Below are 20,503 nucleotides of genomic sequence, written 5' to 3'. Positions count from 1 at the left end.
AGAGCCCAGGTATCAAAGCTCCCCCCCCCCCCCCCCCCAGTGCTTGGAACTAAATCTGGATACCTGGTGGATTTCCTGCCAGCCGTTCTCATCCGCAATGCCCAGCTGGGCTCTGTTGTACAGAAGTAGCTCGCAGCAGCGGGGGTCTCCCCCCACCATAGCTGTGTGGAACAGGGGGGTCAGCCCTCGTCGGTCCTTGTAGTTGGGGGAGCCCCCAAGATCCAGAAGTGCCTAAGGAGGGACAGACAACTCAGGAAGAAAGGACAGATGGCAGCTCTAGTTTCAAGTGGCTGGTAGGGAGGTAAGCCTTGAATGACCGATACAGCTTCATATTTGTCTCATTTCTGCTCCAATGCAAGCATGCGTGTGTGTATGTGTGTGTTTGTGTGCGCGTGCGCATGCGCATGCATTAGCACGTAGAGGAGGCCAGGAATCAATACTAAGAGTCTTCCTCAATGGCTCTGCACTGTATTTTTTGAGACAGAGTCTCTCACTGAGCCTAGAGCTCATTGATCCAGATAGAATAGCTGACTGGTAAGGCCCAGAGATGCTCCTGTCTCTACCTCCCTGGCACTGACATTACAGGCACGTAGCACACTCTGCCTTTCTGCTTGTGTGCCAGAGATTGAACTCAAGTTCTCATGCTTGCACAGACTCCACTGACTGCACCATCTATCTCTCCAGCCCCTCTGATGGCCCGTAAACTCTGAGCCAGGCTTTGTCCCAGTCTGCACTAGTCCTAGCCTTTAAGAACAATGAGAAGACAAGGTAGATGGTGTCACAGGACCTCTCGCTCTGACATGCAGCTCAACCGTTCTCTAGTGGGAGACTTTTGATGAGCCACTGAAGGGTGTCCATGCCCATAGGCTTCATAATTCATGGCACAGTTGTAGGGAAGACCAATGGGAGGACGGAGGCCTATGTGTTAAGGATGTCCCCGATCAGGTGCAGGAGCACTATACAGACCCCCCAGAGAAGGAAAGCCTAGGAAAGGGAAGCTCAGGGTGAACCAATCCTGAGCCAGCCCCCTTGAGGGTGGGGCTTCTAGGGGAAAGAGAAAGGGTGCAGAAGTGGGGGGAATTTAAGCTTGTATACAAACAAGTGTGACAGTTGTTCCTGTGCAGACAGCCCATAGCAAGCGCCCCTGTGCAGTAGGACACTACAGTGAACTGTCCCCAGTGGTGTCATCCAACATGGTGGCCACAGGAGGGCGATGAGCACCTGGCTGACTGGCTGGCGAGTTCAAGGAAGTGTGATTTTAATTTTATTCCATTTTAATTAATTTAAAACTAAACAGCCTGGTGTGACCAGTGGTTAAGGAACTTGATAAGCCTTGATAGCAAAGATCTGAAACCAGACAGACAGACAGACAGACACACACACACACACACACAGATATCCATTGGTTCTAGCTATAAAAGGCAATTGTTTATGCCAAGTGTTTGAGAAAAGAGAAATCATCAGTGAACTGGGGCATCTGTGAATATGGGTGTGGCTCAATCTTTGGAAGCAGCCTATCCTGACCTATGCCTAAAGAGGGATCAGTTGACCTGGTAGAGGCAGAAAAAAAGAATATTGCTGCATGCAGGGGCTGGGGGTGGACAGTTCAGTTAGTAAAGTGTTTGCCACGTAAACATGAAGGCCCGAGTATGATCTCAATAATCCATGTAAAAAAAAGTGGCACACGGTTGCAATCTCAACACTGGGGAGGCAGAGACAGGTGTATCTCTGGGGCTTGCTGGCCGGCCAGACGAACCTAACTGGGGAGCCCTGAGTACCAGCGAAAGCCCCATCTGGAGAAATATGGTGGCTAGTTCCTGAGGACTGATGGCTGATGTTATCCTCTGGCTGCCACACTTGTACATGCCTGCTCATAGGTCAGACACACATGTGCCTGTATGTACACACCACACATACACACACACACACGCTACACACTAATTTGTTCTGTGTATTTTGTGGGCACAGAGGAGGGCTAATTTGTTTGGGAAAGCACATTTTGTTTCTTTGTTGAGAAAGTCTCATGGTCTCATGATGCCCCTGTTGACATCAGACTCACTATGTAGTGTGTGTGTGTGTGTGTGTGTGTGTTTTCAGATCTTGGCTATCAAGACCTTACACTCCTCATCCTCCTTCCTCCACCTCCCCAGTGCTGAGGCGCCAGCTTGTGCCTCCACACTCAGTTTCTGGAAGGTGTGCTCTGCACCTTAGGTGTGAGGAGGGCCTGGATTTGCCTCTGGGACAGCGTGTGTGCTGGCAGGTGAAGCCCTGGGCTAGGAAGGATGAAGGGAGGGGCAGCTTCAGGATGTGCTTGGAGATGGCCTCCCTAAGCAGCAGGAGCTCATTTCCTGTGTTCTAAGGCCCTTAAGGGCAGGTACTTTGGGAAGGCAGAGGTAGGATATGCATTGGCTGGGCAGAGGGAAGGGGGCAGTTATGGGTGCTCAGGGAGAAGCTTTGGTGAGGGGGATTTACCCTGGCTCAGTCACAACCAACTTCTTAAGCTGGGGCATCTGGAAGACTGACAGCAGGAACTGCATATTTGCCACCGTGTGGAAACAAGACTTTGTGGTAGGGACAGAGAGGGACTGCTTGGGTTGGGGAGCGATGAGATAGGATGTCATGTGACCTAGGCCAGTCTTGAATTCCTGAGTGCTAGAATTACAGGTGTCTACATCAGGGGGATTTTTTTTTTGAACAGAAATGAAGAGAGTAGGGTTGGAGAAATAACGAGGAAGGAGAAAGGACCCCAGTGTCTGGGGACCGCAGCAGCCTCACCGTGAGTGCCAGGCAGTGCCGAGCACATGCAGCCTTATGGAGTGCTGTCATGCCATCCCGGGCCCTGAAGTCTATGTGCGCCCCGCCCAGGCACAGTGTCCGAATCACCTCTACTGAGCCTTCAGTCTGGGCCGCCAGTGTCAAAGGTGTCTCTGAAAGGCAAGAGAAGACCTTCAGAGGAAGGCCTTTTGCCTCCACTTCCAGTGCTTTCGGCCTTCACCTCTGGCCTCCTAGCTCAGCCCCCTCCCCCCAACCTTTGATCCCTCAGTCTCACCCTCTGGGGTTGAGGTGGTGTCCCCGGCCTCTCTACTCAACCCTGCTCCTCACCCCAGTCCTTCATGGCCCATACCCCTTCCTACCTCCTGAATCTGAGTCATGGTAATTGGGGTCCAGCCCCTTGTCCAGCAGCCTCGCCACCTTGTCAGACGTCCCGAGCTGCACGTATTCTAGGAACTTCTTCAACCCCGTCTAAATCATGCGCAAAGAAAGATGGCTGTTAGGGATATCAGAGAGACCGAGTGAAGAAAGCTGCAGTCAGTCAGATCCAGCATTACTCAGGGGAAATGCACAGCCAACCCTTTGCAAAGGCAGAAAGGAAGTCTGGTGTGGTGAGGTCATGTCATTCATCTCAGCACTCGGGGCAGAGGCAGGAGCATGGTGAGCTCTAGACACAGCTAGGCTACGCAGTGAGACCCTGTCTTCAAAGTAATATTCTAAAGAGGAAGGGTAGTTTGAGTGAAAACGACCCCCCAAAGGCTCACAGGGAACGGCATTTTTTGGAGTGGTCGTGGGCTTACTGGAGGGAGTGTGTCATTGGGAGTGTGAAGTCTCAGACGCTCAAGCCATGTTCAGTGGCTCACTCTCTCTTCCTGATGTCTGATGCAGACGTGGGACTCTTCGCTGCCGCTTCAGCATCATGTCTGCCTGCACACCGCCATGCTTCTCGTCATGACGGAAAGGGACTAAACCGCTGACACGGCAAGCCAGACCCAATAAAATGTTTTCCTTTATTAGAGTTGCTGTGGTCAAGGTGTCTCTTTACAGCAATAAAAACTCTAAGACGAAGGGAAACTGTGAACTGTGTTGAAATCCATCCTGATGGCAGGTGTTCTCAAAAGAATATATCCTTAATGTTACTGTTTTGATACTTAATCCACAGTAAAATAATTAAAATACCACGGTCGGGGGTGGTGAGATGGCTCAGTGGTAAAGGTGCTTGTGGCCAAGCCTGCTAACCTGAATTTGATTCCCCAGAACACACATAGGGAAGGAGAAAACTGAGCTCCAGAAATTACCCTCTGGCCTCCACATGGGAGCCAACATGAACATGCCAGCCCCACCCTGCCACCAGACACATACAATAAGAAAGAAATAAACAGATGTAATAATAAAAAAAGATATTATAGGGGCCAGAGAGATATCTTGAACTGTTAAGAATGCTTGCTGCTCTTACAGAGGAACCTGAGTTCAGTCCCCAGCACCCACCAATGGCAGGTAATGCCAGCTCCTGGGCATCTAACGTTTCTAGCTTCTTGGGTGACTGCATTCACATATACGTACACACACACACACACACACACACACACACGATTAAAAATAAAATAAATGTTAGAAAAAGATGCAGTGGAATTTTTGTGCTGTTTTGGTGATGTGACTCCGTTCAGACCTGTCACATGTACAAAGGAGCTGTACACAGCCACTGGCTCCCAAAGTGGATGGCACAGGTAGAGAGGAGAAGGCATGGAGGGGGAAAGATGGGGTGGATGGTGTGGGAGAGAGAAGCCTGGGGGAAAACTGATCGGGAACTTCTTTCCATTAAATGTCAAGAATTATTTCCCTCAGGCCAGATGAGCCTCCTAACTTCCTCTAAGCTCCTAGAGGGCCAGGGCAGACAGAGGGGAGATATTTCCCAAGGTCAGGAGGGAAAGGACCGAACAGAATAAATGTGGCTGAGAAAAAAAGGGCAGAGTCTGTAGGGACACAGGCACAGGACTGGGGAACGTGAATGTGTATAAAATACTACCCAGGCAGGAAACTGGCTGATGCAGGGTAAGAAAGAGGTCCTAAGTGTTCCTGAGCAGAGAAGGCAGAGTTAAAAAGAACAGATTGAAGAGCTAGGAGTAAAGCTTGCTATGCAAGAATGGAGCCCCAAGTTTGATTCTCCAGAACCCACATAAGAGAGCCGGGGTGATTGTGTGCACTTGTAACCTCAGTTCTGGGAAGGTGGAGACACATGTCTCCAGGGCTTCCCGGTCAGCTAGTCTGGCCTAGGTGGTGAGCCAGTAAAAGACTATAGTAAACATAAGGTGAGGTCACTGAGATGGCTCATCAGGCAAAGATGCTTGCCACCAAGCCTGACCATGAGTACCATCTTCAGAATCCCTATGGTGGAAAGAGAATACTGACTTCCCCAAGTTGACCTCTGACCTCTACATGTGCACCCATCCACTCCACCAGCACCACCACCACCACCACCAGCACCACCAGCATCACCATCACCACCAGCACCAGCATCAGCACCCATGCACACACCAGGCACAGATGGAATAGGTCTGAGCAGGTGAGGCCACAGAGAGAAGTGGGAAAGGGTTATGATGGAGATGACTGGTTGTCTCTAAACAGGATGCACCCTTAAAGTTAAGTAAGGAACTTGGCATAACTGAGGGGTTGGCAGAGGGAATGTTGCAGAGGAGAGACTGGGAAAGAAAGTGATGGACAGGGTGCTCTGGGTGCAGGGGGCAGCAGGGCACTCTCACCTTTGTGTGCAGTTTGGCCAGCTGTTTCTCATCCAGGTTGGTTTGTTTGTAGACTCGGGTCTTGTAGCGGAACTGAGGCCAGGGGTAGGATATGAGGGGACACAGACTTATCAGATTCTTTTTTGGGAGCAATGTCTGACCCTCCTCTCAGCCTCCCAGAATGAGTTCAGGGTTAGCATGGAAATGGCTGTAGGTAGGGTGACCTTTCCAGGTCATCAAGGTCTATGGCACTATAACCCCTACCTTGTAAGTATAGGCATGGATACCTCCCCCAAATACATGGAATGTTCTAGAATGACTATGTAGTTGGGATTCTCTCATTTGATGGTATAAGGAGCTTAGGGAGAGGAAAGGACACCATTGGAGGAAACTCAGCTGGTGATTTGGACTCTGAGAAGTCTTGAAGAGCCTACTGGGGTTTCTTCTGAAGCTGGAGTGGATGTGCTCCAGGGCATGACTTCCATTAAGAGTTCTGTGGCCTCACCTCCAGGTAGGGTACCCCTTTCTCAAAGGACTGAGGGTACTCTCTTAGAAGTCTCTCCTCCTCCAGGAAGTTGGCATCCCGGCCTGAGGTGGCTGGCTGGAACAGTCCGTAGTTAAGTACATCCTGTAGGCTCTCGCTCAGGGCACAGAGTACTTGCTGTTTGGCCGTCCAGATGGTGGCATCTGGGTTGAAGCGTAGGCATTTCTGGTGGGAGATAGAATGACCAGGGCTGGGTTGGGTGAAGGGTCTGAGGGTCAAGGGTAGGTTGGAAAAGGAGTAAGATTACAGCTAGATCTGGGATTGAGGTTGGGGAAAGACTTGGCTAATGTGTTTGTCAGCTGGCAGGTGAATAGCCACTCACCGTCTGGTGCAAGTCAGGGATGCCAATCCTGAAAACCATCATGCTGAAGTGGGCGTCGTCAGGGACAGACATGGAGCGTCCCTGGAGGCCTCGGGTAGAGGCCAGGTTACCAGGTGCTCCGCTGCCCCGGCCCCGAGTCCCCTGGGGGCCTCTTCCTGGACCGTCTGGGGAGCTGTCCGATTCTGAGCCCCCCTCGGGACACTCGCTGGCACTGTGGCGTTCCTCGTCCTCGCTTGTCGCGGGGCTGTGGGTCATCGTGGGGCCACGGGGCGACGGGGGACAGCAGCATCACAGGCAGCTGGGCAAAGCAAGGGTGATCCTCACTGAAGAACCACTCAGAGGCCACCACTACCACTCAGTAGACAGACACAGGGGCAGCCTGTTTGCTTTGTCCTGAGAGGCAAGGGAGACTAGACATGCCCTCAGACCCCTGCACAGACAAGCTTGCACCACCTCTGCAGCCTTCCTGGCACCTTTCTCCTCCCTGTCCTTGGCCCTGCTTGCAGCCCCCACCCCCCTATGCTCCACTTTGTGGCTGACCCAGTGTGTCCTAGAAATCACAGAATCACCGCGGGAGCTAGTGGCCCACTTTGTCAAGCTACAAAAAATGAAGTTAAAATTAGCTAAGGACAGACAGGTGGACCAATCCACCCCAGCATCCTGCCCTCCTGGCCAGAGCCTGGCCCCTTCACCCCAGGGAGGTGGAGACTGACTTTTATAGTAAAGGCGAGATGGAGGTGTGAGTTTTGAGCCTGGGGCAGCAGGAGGTGCCCGAGAGCTGGTGACTTCACTGAAGTGTGGCTGACCACATGTTTAGAGGGCTGCTGCTGGGGAATGAGCTGTCCCTGTAGGGGATGGAGGGACACGAGTGGGGGTGGATGAACAGAAAAGAGAAGTTCCCCTGAGCTGTGCCCAAGGGACCAATGAGAGGTTACTGGGGCGTGTGAAGAGGATGTGTGGGTGGATAGGGAGGCTGGCCCTGGTTCTGGCTGGAAGGTCCAGGTGACAAGCTGTGGTGGCCTGGGTGGGTGTGGGCAGCTGCAGGTGACCTGTGGGTGTTTCAGGAATGGTACAGCAGGGTGGGTGGGCTGGCACTGCTTGGTACTGGCGGCTCCACGGAGGAGAACTTGGATTGGGTGGGGTGTCTGGGGAGGAGGCTAAGAAGTGAGCTGCAACAATATGGGGGATCAGGAGATGAGGAGGGTCGTCCCTCTCAAAGTGGCCTACTGAGGAGTGGCTCCTTTCCAAATGCGGTCCTCTTCTCTCTTGTTTGCCACCCCCTACTCCCCACTCTAGAACCGGAAAGCAGAATGTCTGGTCTGGTCCCTCCCACCCCACACCAGGCCCAGCTCCTGCACCGTTGCCATGGAGATGGGAAGCAGTGGAGGGTACTGCTGACTTTGGGGGAGTGGGGATGGGCTGGGGAGAGGGAGGGTTGGGGAAGGAAAGACGAAATGTTTAAGGAAGAGAGTTCCAAGAACTGTAGGCGAGCAGGCGTCTAACCACGGGCTGAGGAACCCTCCCCCTCGCGGGGACCGAGCTCTGAAGCACCCCATCCCAAGTACCCTGCCTTGTGGCTCAACCCGCTGGGCTCAGGAGGAGACTCGGGCCTCCTGCTCAGTCTGCTGACCGCCCTACACCACATCCCGCCTGGCAGTGTGACCTCAGCCACTCCCCCTCGGCTGACCCTGGCTGACATCCCCTCTGCAGCCCCAGCTCTGCAGGAATGGGGTGGCAGGTGTGATAAAAGGTCAGCAAGGGCCGGGTCTTCCATAGAGCGGGCTCCACTGCCCCAACACCCAGGACAACTCGGGGCCCCTCCCCCTCCGGCCTCGAGGGAGGGAGCGGGCACACTCCGCCGGGGCGGCATGAATCAAAAGCTCGGCGGCTAAGAATAGCTGGCACGCAGCTGGTACCGAGACGGGCTGAGGAATCGGCGAGGGGGGGGTAGCGAAGGGGAGAGAGGGGGTGCCCTGAGAGGCTGCGGGGGGACAGGGGACGGCTGGCGTGGCCAGGAGCCGGGCCCGGGGAGAATGAATGGAGGTGGAGGAAGGCGGGATCAGGGAGGTTGGTGAAAGAATAGCCCCGGGTCTGGAGAGGGAGCTGGGACTGGGGGCGGGCGCAGAGGGGGCGCGCCGGCCTGCGGAGAAGGAACCTGAGGCGCGATGGGCACGCGAGACGCGGGTGGGAAGGAACTATAGACGCCTGAAAGGGGCGCCGGGTCCAGGAGTCGTAGGAGGCTCTGGTCCAGACCCTGGGTTGGAACGGTTGGGGACCAGGGTGACCTAGGGGAGGGGCCCAGGTGTGCAGGGGTGGGCGAGGCGGGGGAGTGGCCGAGCAGGGTTGGGAGGCGGGGACCAGGACCCAGTCTTGGCCCCGGAGAGCCTCAGAGACCAGTACGGCTTAGGGGGCGCAGCACGTGGGGGATGGGGCACACCCTCCTAGCAAGGATACGATCTGGGACGGGGCACTCGGGACCGGGTTGCAACCCAATTTGATGTCACCCGTAGGGGCCACGCTACCTTCCACACACTCACCCCCCATTCACACACCCTAAATGTACACCCAGGCCAGAGCCGGCGCCAGGCCAAGGACATCCGGGGCGCCTCCGCCCTCTCCCGCAACCCCAGTTCTCGCAATTGCACCCTACCCCAGAACCTCCCTGTAGTGCCCCGTGCCCTTACCTGCCTGGCGGGGCTGCTGAGTCCCGGTCGGCGGCGCCCGCGGCCCCTCCCCCCACCCCCCCCCCCCCCCCCCCCCCGAATACGGGGGACCCTCAGGCCATGCCCCACCGCCCCGGAGGGCGAGCGGGCCGGGGAGGGGGCGGGCGAGGGCCGGGGGGAGGGCGGGGGGACCGCGGACCTCACCCCCCCCGCGGGCCGGGCCGGGCCATCCGCAGCGCGCCCCCCTTTCTGCCGCGCCCGCGCGCCCCTCCTTGCCCGCCCCGGGGCTGGGGTCTGGCCGGGCTACCGGCGCCGCGGCTCCCTCCGGCTCTGCCTCCTCCTCCTCTGCCAGGGGCCGCCGCGCCGCCGCCTGCTCCTGCTCGGCGCCTCCACTGCCACCCGGCTCGCTCTCTCGCACTCGCTGTCTCTCCCTCACCCGGTCTCTCTCTCTCTCTCTCTTGCTCTCCTCTCTCTCCCTCCCTCCCCTCCCTCCGCCCTCTCCCCTCCCTCCGGGAGCCCGCAGAGAGATATCGCCCCTCCCTGAGCCCCCAAACCTCGCCCATTCTCCCCCCCAAACGCGGCTCCACCCCCTCCCCTCGCCCTCCTCCACCCTTCATCACCACTGCCCCATCCCCAAACCCAGACTCCACCCCTGCTTACCCCCATGTACCCAAATGGGATCCTGCTCTTCCTAGGGAAGCCCCTCCTCCAGATTGCTCCCCACCCTTTCTACACATGGTGGGGTGCTATTTGTATTTGTAGAGTCTGCATATTCCCAAATCGAATCCTGTAGGTTATAGGTTCCGGTTCTGTACCCCCAAATGTGTGTACCTTTACCCCCCATACACACACAAATTCCCCGCCCCCCCCCCACAACTTTCCATATAAGCCCACATACATGGAAGTACCCGAGGCACATACCCCTTCCTCCAAGCTGGTCCTGTAAACCAAGCATACCCATGGTTGCCTACTCCTTAAGGCATGCTTGCCCAGTACACATGACCAGAGAAGCACACCCAGCTTCATGCACAATGTCACAGCCCTGTGCCACAGCATACCGACAGCACCCTGCAATATCTACCTACTCCATGCTTCCATTGCATGTGTACGTCTGCCCACCATAAGCACGGATAGACAGACATGTGTGCTGTCCGAGCAAGCTCACCCTCTCCACTATCCATCAGCGGTGTGTACTCCTGTTTGACTGTACAGCCTGCCCGCAGCACCCCCTCCCCCAGCTGTCCTTGAGTATACTCTAGGTGCCAGGTTCAGGAACTTCTTTCCTGTCAAAGCACACAGAAAGGCTAAGTAATTTGGCCCAGGTCACCCAGCTATAAAGAGGTGGTATCAAGGGTGAAGAACACAGAGGCTGTCTCCATCTTCTCCACAGGCCTGCTATAGTGTTTCAAAGAACATACCTGAAGATGTATACCTCATGCTATATTGCCTCCAGTTTCACACACATGGGCACACAAAACTAATTGTGTGTAGGTAGTTAGCCCTCTCCTACCTGGTACGTTCACAGAGGAAGGCAGGTTCATTCAGCATTTTTCAGTCCTTGTCAACCATGACTTCCACTTTGCCCAGCAGCCACTAGGGAATACCAGCTCCTACAGAGGGTAGTTCTAGGTAGTTTCTGGGTTCGTCTCCAGCTGCAGGCTCTCTGCGGCATCCTGGGATAAGCTGGAGTTGGTACCCAGCTCAGAGAGGCCCTTATCGTGATGCACCCACCCAGGTGCTGAGCAGCTGCGCCCATGGAGAACAGCTGCTGGTGTTGATACAAACACTGAGTGGCTATGAAGCATTCTACAGTGTACACGGCTCTTCTGCATGACACGGAGGTCTCCAGCTTCTGATGAGAAACCTCTGTGCTACAGTTGAGCGTCTGAGAGGCTCTGAGGAAGCCAGTTGGCTGCCCAAGGTCACTCTGCCCTCTGCGTACTAGGCTTTCTTGAAAACTGGTGTGTTTCTTTACAAGGCCCCTCATGGGGCTCTCAGCAGCTGAGGGCAGACGTGAGGTACCTGCTTGGAGCCAGCGGCCTGGCTACATGATGCCACACCCGTGACCTCCACAGGGCTGCCATGTCTCCTCTCTGAGCTTCTTTGCTTTTTCCTTGAGGAGCCTGGGCCCCTAGATCTCTGGTTCATGAATTGGCAGGATCTACTGGACTAGAGTTGGAAAAGCTCTGCAGGACTCTGCCTGGCATGGTGTGGGTAAGGCCTGGCCTTCTACGTCCCTGGTGTTTGAACCCTCCACTGCCCTCAGCACCTTGAGAACTCCGGTGCAACCTAAACACAAAAGTCTGATTTTAAGGCCTTTTACCAAGCTGTTATGACATTGGTCTTATTCATCAACTTAACTGAGCACCTATTAGGTACTAGGGAGTCCTGCTTTGATTTGGGGATACAGAAGTAGCCAGATGTAGATAAACAAGGCCATACTGGTTAGATCATACCTAGAAGAAAAGGGGGCATTTTGGGAAAGCATCTCATATGGTGGTCAGAGCTGAGGCTTCAGTAATGAGAAAGCCGAAGAAAGGAAGAGTCTTCAGAAGGAGGAAAAGGCTAGGAAGGACACAGCGGAGATGGAGGGTGAGGGGAGATGAGGTGAGACTGCAGAAAACAGTTCTCTCCCAGGCCCCAGCCCTGCAGGCTGCACTGAGGACTGAGGCTGGGGGTTTGGCTTCTCTCCTGCTTCTGATGGGAAGGTGAGGAGGCAGGGGCGTGGGGAGTAATGTGATCTGATTTATGGTTTGGAAGGATTGCTCTGGTTGCGGCAGGCAAGCAGCCCAGAATGGAGGGGCTCTGTAGAAGGAGGGAGAGCAAGGGGAGGCCACTGCAGTGGTCCAGGCTGAGGTGAGGCAGCTTGCAGAAGGTTCTCTGCTCACAGCCCAGTGCTTGGTTAGTCTAGATCCTGAAGATACCTGCTCTGTCAACCCCTTCTCCTCTCTTGACTGGGGAACCACTGGGTTCAATCCCACCCCCTCCCAGCCCAGCATCAGCCTGCTCAGGGCCTGGCCTGCAGGAGAATCTTGGAGTTACGCCTTTCAAGCTGCACACATGCATGCTGTTCACACATACCCCCTCAAGCAGGCACACACAAAGGCTGGGAGGGCCAGGATAGGCCATCTGGGTGGGGGTTGGGAGAGCCCTGGAGCCTGAGAATGTAGAGGAGTCCCCTTCATTAGACTGTGTGGTCAGTGATGACCACAGGATAATTACAACCTTAGCATACTCTGCAGTATGCCTTCTCCTCGGGAATGGCCAAGACAGAGAGAAGCAAACAGTCCAAAGCTGGCATCCTATCATAGCCTGCTTTGTTCTGAAAAGGTTCCTGGACCAAGGCTGAGGCCCACCAGTACCAAGGATGCTCTGGAGACCCTTCTCCATCTTCCTTTTATCCATCTAAGTACTTGTACTTGCAAAAGAGAGTTTAGAGGACAGAAGCAGAGGTCTGGAAAGTGACAAGGGGTGGGTGTGGGGAGACACAAGGCGGGACCAGGCTTTGGAACGTTGGAGGTTTCCGGCCACAGAGGCAGAGCCTCCTGGAAGCCAAGAGAGGCGGGCAGACAAACCAAGAGAAGCTGAGGAGACCAAAAGTTGAGACAGAGCAGATCAGGAGGGGAGGCAGAAGAGAAAGCCTGGCAGAGAGAAGGTCAAGGGGCTAGTGGTCTGCCCACCGGACTGGGACGCGTGCTAGTTCTATAGCCCAGTCCTACCTCAGGCATTCTGACCTCTACTAGTTTGGGTGCTGGGAAGTCCAGCTGGATGCAGGCAGCCTGGCTCTTGGGGGCCGTAGTGGTCCCTCAACTTTTGAGTTTTGGCCATGGAGCCCGAGGTCCTGGGAGGGAGTGGGAGGGAGGCTGGGGAGGAGCCCTGGAGGAGGAGCGAGAGCGGGAGGCACTGATGTTGAAGGTGAGTGTTGGAGGGGCACTCTGGGCTTGGGATGAGGTGTTCAGATGGGCAAAGAAAAGTAATGGGGCTTATATGGAACAATGGGTTCAGGAAAGAGCTGAGAGGGTGGCGGGAAGGAAGGAGACTGACATGCATTCTCTGCCCCAGAATCTCCAGGAGGCCCTAGGGCTGCCCACTGGGGTGGGAAATAAGGTTAATCTTGCTGAAAACCCTGAAGGCAAAGAGATCTGGGGGACCACGGAGACTCAAGGAGAAGAAGAGGAAGAGGAAACCACCACAGCACCTACTTCTAGTCCTAACCCTTTCCCCAGCCCTTCTCCCACATCAGAGGACACTGTCACTTACATCTGTGAGTATTCAGAAGCCAAGATGGCCTGTCTGTCAATCACTGACCCAACCCGGAGGCCAGACACATCAGATGTGCCTGCCTGTCAAGAGCTCAAACCACTGAACTTCACCGTCATGGTCACATCTCACAGATTGCCTCATTCATCCCACTCTTGGGAATCTGAGGGTTTGCCCTCCCATATCCTCAGAGCCCTTGATTATGTCTCCACTTGTGCATTCTGTCTTTTCACAGTGGGCCGCTTGGCCAGCCTCGATGCAGGCCTACACCAATTGCACATCCGTCTGCACGTTTTGGACACCCGTGTGGTTGAGCTGACCCAGGGGCTGCGGCAGCTGCGGGATGCTGCGAGAGATACCCGCGACTCAGTGCAAGCCCTGAAGGAGGTACAGGTCCGTGCTGAGCAGGAGCACGGCCGCTTGGAGGGTGAGTCTCAGCAGCACCAAGAGGGCCTAGGTGGGAGGAGGGGACCCAGGGAGGTCTGAAGACCTGGAGACCACAGGTATCAGGACACCAGAGGGTCCACAGAGAACTGGGATGTGTTGGCACATCTAGAGCTGGATTGTGAGGTGGGTGATACATTCCTTGCTCCAACCTGTGCCACACCCTGAAAGCCCCACCCATAGTCTGGAACCGCCTACACCCTGGCCACGCCCTCGAAGGCCCTGGCTCCACCTCATTAAGACACTACTGCTCCAACAAGGCACCCCTTGGCCCCACCCTTTTCAACCCACAAAAGCATTGGCCCTGCCCCTGACAGCCTGGCCAGGCCTCACTGGTCACTGAAGTTCTAATCCCTCCTACTATCCACGCCCTCTCTGTCCTCAGCGGCTTAGCTCCTCCTGATGGTTTTCTACCACTCAAGGGCCTGTGTCCTTTTAACCACGCCCCCAGCACCCCTGTCTTGGCTTCACTGGTCACAGCGGTTCTAACTTTGACTCCGCCCCTTTTCAGTCCCCCAACGCTATAACAACGCCCCCTGCAGTCCTGGCTCTGCTTCATTGGTCTCCCGGCCTCGGCTTTTTGGCTCCGCCCCCAGTAAGCCTGCCTCCACCTCATTGGCCATCCTTTTCATAACCCTCCTTCACCTGGACCCGCCCTCTATCCTAGGCACCGCTGGACGGCTCAGGCTCCTCCCTCTACCTACCGGCCCCGCCCTCTCTCGCCTCCTGCAACCTTGGTTCCACCTCATTGATCACCTAAAGGCCTAGATTTGGCCCCGCCCCTCCAACCCGCAACGTTCTGACTCCGCCTCACTCTACACACAGGCTGCCTGAAGGGCCTGCGCCTAGGCCACAAGTGCTTCCTGCTCTCGCGAGACTTCGAGACACAGGCGGCAGCGCAGGCGCGATGCAAGGCGCGAGGTGGGAGCTTAGCGCAGCCTGCGGACCGCCAGCAAATGGATGCGCTAAGCCGGTACTTACGCGCTGCCCTTGCCCCCTACAACTGGCCGGTGTGGCTGGGAGTGCACGACCGGCGCTCGGAGGGGCTCTACCTTTTCGAGAACGGCCAGCGCGTGTCGTTCTTCGCCTGGCACCGCGCACTGAGCCTGGAGTCCGGCGCCCAGCCTAGTGCGGCACCACATCCACTCAGCCCTGATCAGCCCAATGGCGGCGTCCTGGAGAACTGCGTGGCCCAGGCCTCAGACGACGGTTCCTGGTGGGACCATGACTGTGAGCGGCGCCTCTACTTCGTCTGCGAGTTCCCTTTCTAGAGAGCCGATCTCTGCCCCGGAGCTCTAGCGCACATTCTGCACCGTACACCGCGCACCCTCCTGTTAGGGGTCTGGGGTCGCTCAGAGATTAAGCGTGACATTTTAATAAGAAGGGCCTTTTTATTTTAGATACTGGCACCCAGGCTGATTGGGGCCAGGTCTGCAACTGAGATCGCTTCCAAGCTACAAGCCTTAGCCATATCAGCCCAGAGCTTATAAAGGCAAACCCCACAAGATTGCATGTAGCCTGCTTACATGTGGGCCGGAGCATAAATTTTAACATATATGTTTTGTGGTTGTCCTAGTTATCCTTTGAGCAGAGGAAGCAAGATGAATTACAAAAGCAGACATAGCAGTTAGTCTTACAACTAAATTGCTAGAACAGCAAATTTTACAAGGCCAATCAATTTCAGAATAGTCTTCAATATCTGGGAGAAAGAAGATAGTCAGTTAGTGTGCAGTTCGCACAAGCTAGGGGCTTTCACCTTAGAGGCATATTTTGCTTTGGTCTCCCAAGCATAGTGAGTCTAAACTTATAAATGTAATGTTAACCACCATACCTACAGTGCATTCTGCACCCTGTACCCCACACCATGCACCCTGAACCCCACTCTGTGCACCTTCCACTCTACACAGCGCACCCTGCATCTTGAACCCTCCTTGGGCCGCAAGTGCCACCAATCCCAGCTGGTCCCCCACCGCCAGCCCAGAGAAAGCCTATGCAACTTCTCCATATCCCTACTTGTCTTTGAAACTTCCAAGGTCCCAAATAGGCCCAGTGCCAAAAAAAAAATCCTTTTAAAATATAACTTGAGGGGTCTTGGAGACATCTGGCCTTTATCTTGCTTGGGGAGGTGGGGGGAGTTAGGAAGTACCAGACCCTCACTTTGGGTAAGTGTTTTTAAAATACAGAATTGTCAGAGAGCACATGTGCATAGGAACATGTGGTTGTGCACACGTGTGCACAGGTGTCTGGAGTATTCATGCACCTATGCAGGTGCTAACATGCCTAGCCTGCTTCCTCATGGGGCCTTTAGGACCTGAGCCATGTTGTCATCTCAGACACTGACCTTGGTCCTGAGCAGAGACCAAGGAAGCATGAAGGTGTGCTCCAGGTCCTGACATTTAATCTTGTTTTCTGTTGACCTATGTCTCAGACCTGTTTTCAGGTAGGGGTGGGGTGAGGGGGCAGCAGTACTACTTCATCAAGCCCATTCCAGAGAGGAGAGACACCCACCACAAAGCTCTCAAGCATGTTAGGTCAGACACAAAGCAAGGACTTTTCTTAGGAGAATACTCAGGTTCCCTCAGTTATTTCCTGCCTGAGGAGCCAAGTCAATCTTCCCTCGCTACGCCCAGGTCTCCTAGTCTGATGGCTGAGGAAGTCTCTCCTATTTTGCACGTCTCTTTGGGCGGCCCGGTGCAGCCTTGTAACATGAACAGCAGAAATGTGGAAGTGGCCGAACATGTACCACCAGCCACCCCTGCCCATACGTTTTATATTTTCTGATTAGACAACTCTTTGCCCTGGGCCAGCCTGACCCTCAGCACTGCATGCAGGTGGAAGGTGTTGTGTGACTTTTTATGGGGTGATGTGAACAGATGTCTGTTCAAGCCAGATAGGGCACCAAAGACAGTCTGAAGAAATAAATGATCCCACCCAAATCTAGCTGATCCCTGGATGCCCCCACCCCATGCCCCCATGTTACAACCTACAGGCAGCTCTAGTGAAGTCTCCTCTCTCTTAACAATGACTGATTGGATGATCTGGGGGAGGGGCCTTGTGAATTTGTAACTTTCTGAACTTTCTGCTTTCTTATGACCCTCCCTCCTCCCTCCAAGGAGGGATTTTTTGTTTTTTTAAAAAAGGCTTATGTGTTTGCCTGCATGTATGTGTGTGCAACATGCATGTGTGCCCAAGGAGGTGGGGAGGGCAGATATCATAGAACTTGAGTTACAGATAGCTGTGAATCGCCACGTGGATGCGGGGATCATCCCGAGTCATCTGTAAGAGAAGCTAGTGCTGAGCTCACTCTCCAGCCCCATGAAGTGATACTACAGTCAGAAGGAAATAGCTACACAACAGAGGGGTCTGCAACCCTTCTCTTGTGTGAGGATTAGCTTTGCATCATGGGTACTAGCTGTATCATTGCCAAGATGAGACACCTGATAGAAACCCTTGAGGGAGGGGGTTTCAGTTCACTATGGCAGGGAGGGTATGGTGGTGGGAGCAGCCTAAACCAGGTAAGCCTTGATAACAAGCACTTGAAGGTGCTGGCTTTCCTATCTGGGAAGCTTGGCGAATAGCTCAGACAAGAAGTGGCATCATGTGGTCCTCAAAAGCCAGCTCTGGTGACCCATCTCCACCAGGCATGCCTCCTTTCTTAAAAGTTTAAGAAACCCCAGAAAAGACACACCACCCAGGAACTGATTGTTCACATACATGAGCCTGCAGGGTATGAGGGGTAATTCATAGCCACATCGTAAAGAGCCCAAAGCAGACATCATTATGGGCCCAGGAATGGGCATGTGATCCTGACTGTCCTTGTGTTTCTGCTAGTGCCCCTCTCTCAGCCATGACCCCTTAAATGTCACCTTTGGATACACTGTTGAATGGAGGAGCTATGCCACTTATCTCCAGAAGAGACTCCTCCCTCTATCCCTTCTAGAGGCAATTCTCAGTCCTAGGGCTCCAGAAAAAGTACAAAATAACAGGAGTCAGGCCTGGTGGTACACACCTTTAATCCTAGCACCATGGAGGCAGGGAAAGGAACATCTCAGTGAGAGGCTACACAGAGACCTTGGTCTTGAAAAACCCAAAACATAAAAATAAATTTTAAAATTAAGTGAATGTAATTTTAAAAGCTGTTTCTTAAAAGGCTTCTATGAGCAGGAGGGAGACACTGGTCAGGACTCAGGCCATTAGTTCTGATGGCATAATCCCGTGTGATCAACTTGACATGATCTAGTCCCCTGGGAAGAGTCTCAATGAGATAGTTTAATGTTTAAGAACACTTGTTGCTCTTGCAGAGGACCCAGGTTCAATTCCAAGCACCCACCTGGTAGCTCACAGCAATCTGTAAGCTCTAGGGAATCCAATAGGCACATGTGTGGTGCACATTTCTGCAGACCAAATATTCATAGACATAAAATAAAATGAATAGAAACAACGTGGCAAATGCCAGGGAGAAGAGTGGTGTTGGCGGCGGCTGCAAGCGAGGCTTGAAGAAGAAAAGCACTGCTGAAGAGCCTCAAGAGGCTGTGTTTGCAAGCAGACAGCAGGCTGCCTTCCCTCTGGGCTTCAGGATAACAACGGAGACACTTGATGTTCACGCGGTGGAAACAGAAGCAGCGGAAGAAAAAGTTGGAAGCTAAGAAAAAACTTAAAAAGAGAGAGGCTCTCGGTGATAAGGCTCCATGAAAGCCTGTCCCCAAAACCACTGACAACCAGCGAGTCTACGATGGAACCACAGTAGACCTCCATGGCAAAGAGGTGGCTTATGATGAGTTAGTTTGCTTCTTACTTCAACAGACGACATCTCCTAAGATTCTCATTGCGTGGTCAGATAGACCTCATGGGGGAACAGTAAGACTCTGTAGCAGCTCTCAACACTTAGACCAGATTCACATGTTTATGACAGAAGAGGACTGACTCTGGAAAAAATTATCCCACAGTCCATTGCAAGAGATTTCACAAACCTGATCGTTATTAATGAAGATCATAAAACACCAAATGAATTTATTTCAAGCCACTTGCCAAATGGTCCAAGTACTCATTTTAAGATAATGTTCGTCTTCATAAAGAAATGAGGCAAAACCCCACCAAACATGTACCCATAATATTTCTGAATAACTTTACAACACGGCTAGGTCATTCTGTTAGATGTATGTTTGCTTCTCTCTTTCCTCATAACCCTCATTTTACTAGAAGGCAGGTTGCCACATCCCACAATCAGCTCGATTACATCTTCAGGTTTCACAGATACATAGTCAAGAGTGAAAAGAAAGTGGGAATTCAGGAACTGGGACCACATTTTACCTTAAAATTATGATCTCTTCAGAAGGGACACTTGATTCTAAAAAAAAAAAAAAAAAGAAAAAAAAATGGAGAGTGTGAATGGGTCCATAAACCACGGGAAATGAACACATGTCAAAGAAAATTCCATTTATAAAGTAGGGGAGAAGTATTGAATTTTGCTGGACAGGCCTGTTTTGAGAAACTTCGTAATTTAACAACACACCCTTCTCAAAATGGAATTTATTGATTTTGTAACTCTTACATTTGAACAAATGACCAAGTGCTATGAATTTCCAGTCTATATAGTAATATAGTAATATATAGTATATAAATAAATGTAACTTGGGTAAGGGGTCTAAAAGTCCAAAAAATTTGCCGGCATTTTGGATTACTTGTGGATAAATTCATTGGAATGAAGATTCAAACTAACTTTCTAATGTGCACTCCCAAAAAACTTGTAGGCTAGAAAAAGTGTTGCTGGTAGATAGTGCATAACCCTGATTTCATAAACTAGTCTTGGAAGCCAGGTTATCAGGACTTGAAACAAAGTTACAGGTCACTGAAGTTAACCCGGTTATCCTGGACTCACTTTGTAGACCAGGCTGGCTTTAAACTCAACAGAGCTCTGCCTGCCTCTGCCTCTGCCTCCCACGTGCTGGGATTAAAGGCATGCACCACCATGTCTGACTGCCTTATTTACTAAACAGGGTCTTCCATTAAAGCTGGAGCTCACCTTTTAAACCCATGCTGGTGGCCAAAAATTGTCTCCCCCAAGTGTGAGGGTTATAAGTGTGCACAGCTATGCCCAGCTTTTTACATAGGTGGCAGGGAGTCGAACTCAGATCATAAGTGCATAGCAAGTGCTCTCACCCACTGAATCATCTTCCCTCACTTAGCTGGAATATTTAAAGAAATTCCTGTAACTAACTGAAGGATAGAAACTGGAAGTTTCTCAATCTTTGAACAAAGATTTGCAGTTGTTCCATAAGTTCCTAGAAGCCTTGATGATATAAGGCGTTGAGTCTCCCCCCTCCCCCCTTTGGTTTTTCGAGACAGGGTTTCTCTGTGTAGCCCTGGCTGTCCTGGAACTCACTCTGTAGACCAGGCTGGCCTCGAACTCAGAAATCTGCCTGCCTCTGCCTCCCAAGTGCTGGGATTAAAGGTGTGCGCCACCGCAAGGTATTGAGTCTTAAGAGCTGATGTTGTAAAGGTTAATATATAAAACATTTCATATCAATAACAAGGCCAAAAATGTGTATGTTGTTTTATTGTATGCTATAGGCAGTGTATATAAACCTTGTAAGACAAAAATCCATGATAATTTGAGGTAAATGTTAAGGACCTACAAATAGAAGATTGTATATTATGGCACATGTTCTAGAGAAGCTTTTGTACAGACTTCAAATTTAGTTTTCTTTATTATTCACTGGTTCATGTGAAGCGGCTTGAGAAACCTGATGGGAGAAAAAAC

At 52.7% G+C, this 20,503-nt stretch overlaps 2 protein-coding genes and 1 pseudogene across 8 annotated transcripts in view; 2 read left to right on the top strand and 1 right to left on the bottom strand.

The window, feature by feature from the left end:
* Positions 1-9,121, bottom strand: part of Shank1 (SH3 and multiple ankyrin repeat domains 1) — a 49,328-nt gene extending 40,207 nt beyond the window's left edge. For 6 of the 7 annotated variants that reach the window (XM_076933161.1, XM_076933165.1, XM_076933176.1 and 3 more), the window contains exons 1-7: positions 9,061-9,121; positions 6,377-6,674; positions 6,016-6,219; positions 5,532-5,603; positions 3,135-3,243; positions 2,776-2,927; positions 64-231 (exon numbers count right to left, since the gene is read on the bottom strand). In XM_076933161.1, coding sequence (XP_076789276.1) covers positions 64-231; positions 2,776-2,927; positions 3,135-3,243; positions 5,532-5,603; positions 6,016-6,219; positions 6,377-6,631 — 960 coding nt within the window. In that variant the 5' untranslated portion in view covers positions 6,632-6,674; positions 9,061-9,121. Of the gene's footprint in view, positions 1-63; positions 232-2,775; positions 2,928-3,134; positions 3,244-5,531; positions 5,604-6,015; positions 6,220-6,376; positions 9,022-9,060 lie in introns of those variants that run through there. The other variant, XM_076933162.1, reaches the window with a different exon arrangement.
* A 3,462-nt stretch (positions 9,122-12,583) lies between these two features.
* Clec11a (C-type lectin domain containing 11A) lies at positions 12,584-15,300 on the top strand. The gene is made up of 4 exons (XM_034493946.2): positions 12,584-12,954; positions 13,102-13,303; positions 13,535-13,726; positions 14,569-15,300. Exons 1-4 carry the CDS (start codon positions 12,808-12,810, stop codon positions 15,012-15,014), a joined length of 987 nt encoding a protein of 328 aa, XP_034349837.1. The 5' UTR covers positions 12,584-12,807; the 3' UTR covers positions 15,015-15,300.
* A 415-nt stretch (positions 15,301-15,715) lies between these two features.
* On the top strand, positions 15,716-20,245 carry LOC143442107 (ribosome production factor 1 pseudogene; annotated as a pseudogene).
* The last annotated feature ends 258 nt before the right edge of the window (positions 20,246-20,503 follow it).

The sequence above is a fragment of the Arvicanthis niloticus genome, chromosome 1, assembly GCF_011762505.2.
Source record: "Arvicanthis niloticus isolate mArvNil1 chromosome 1, mArvNil1.pat.X, whole genome shotgun sequence".
NCBI classification, from domain to species: domain Eukaryota; kingdom Metazoa; phylum Chordata; class Mammalia; order Rodentia; family Muridae; genus Arvicanthis; species Arvicanthis niloticus.
Note: the sequence above shows the minus strand (reverse complement) of the source record. Positions and strands in the feature narration are given on the sequence as shown.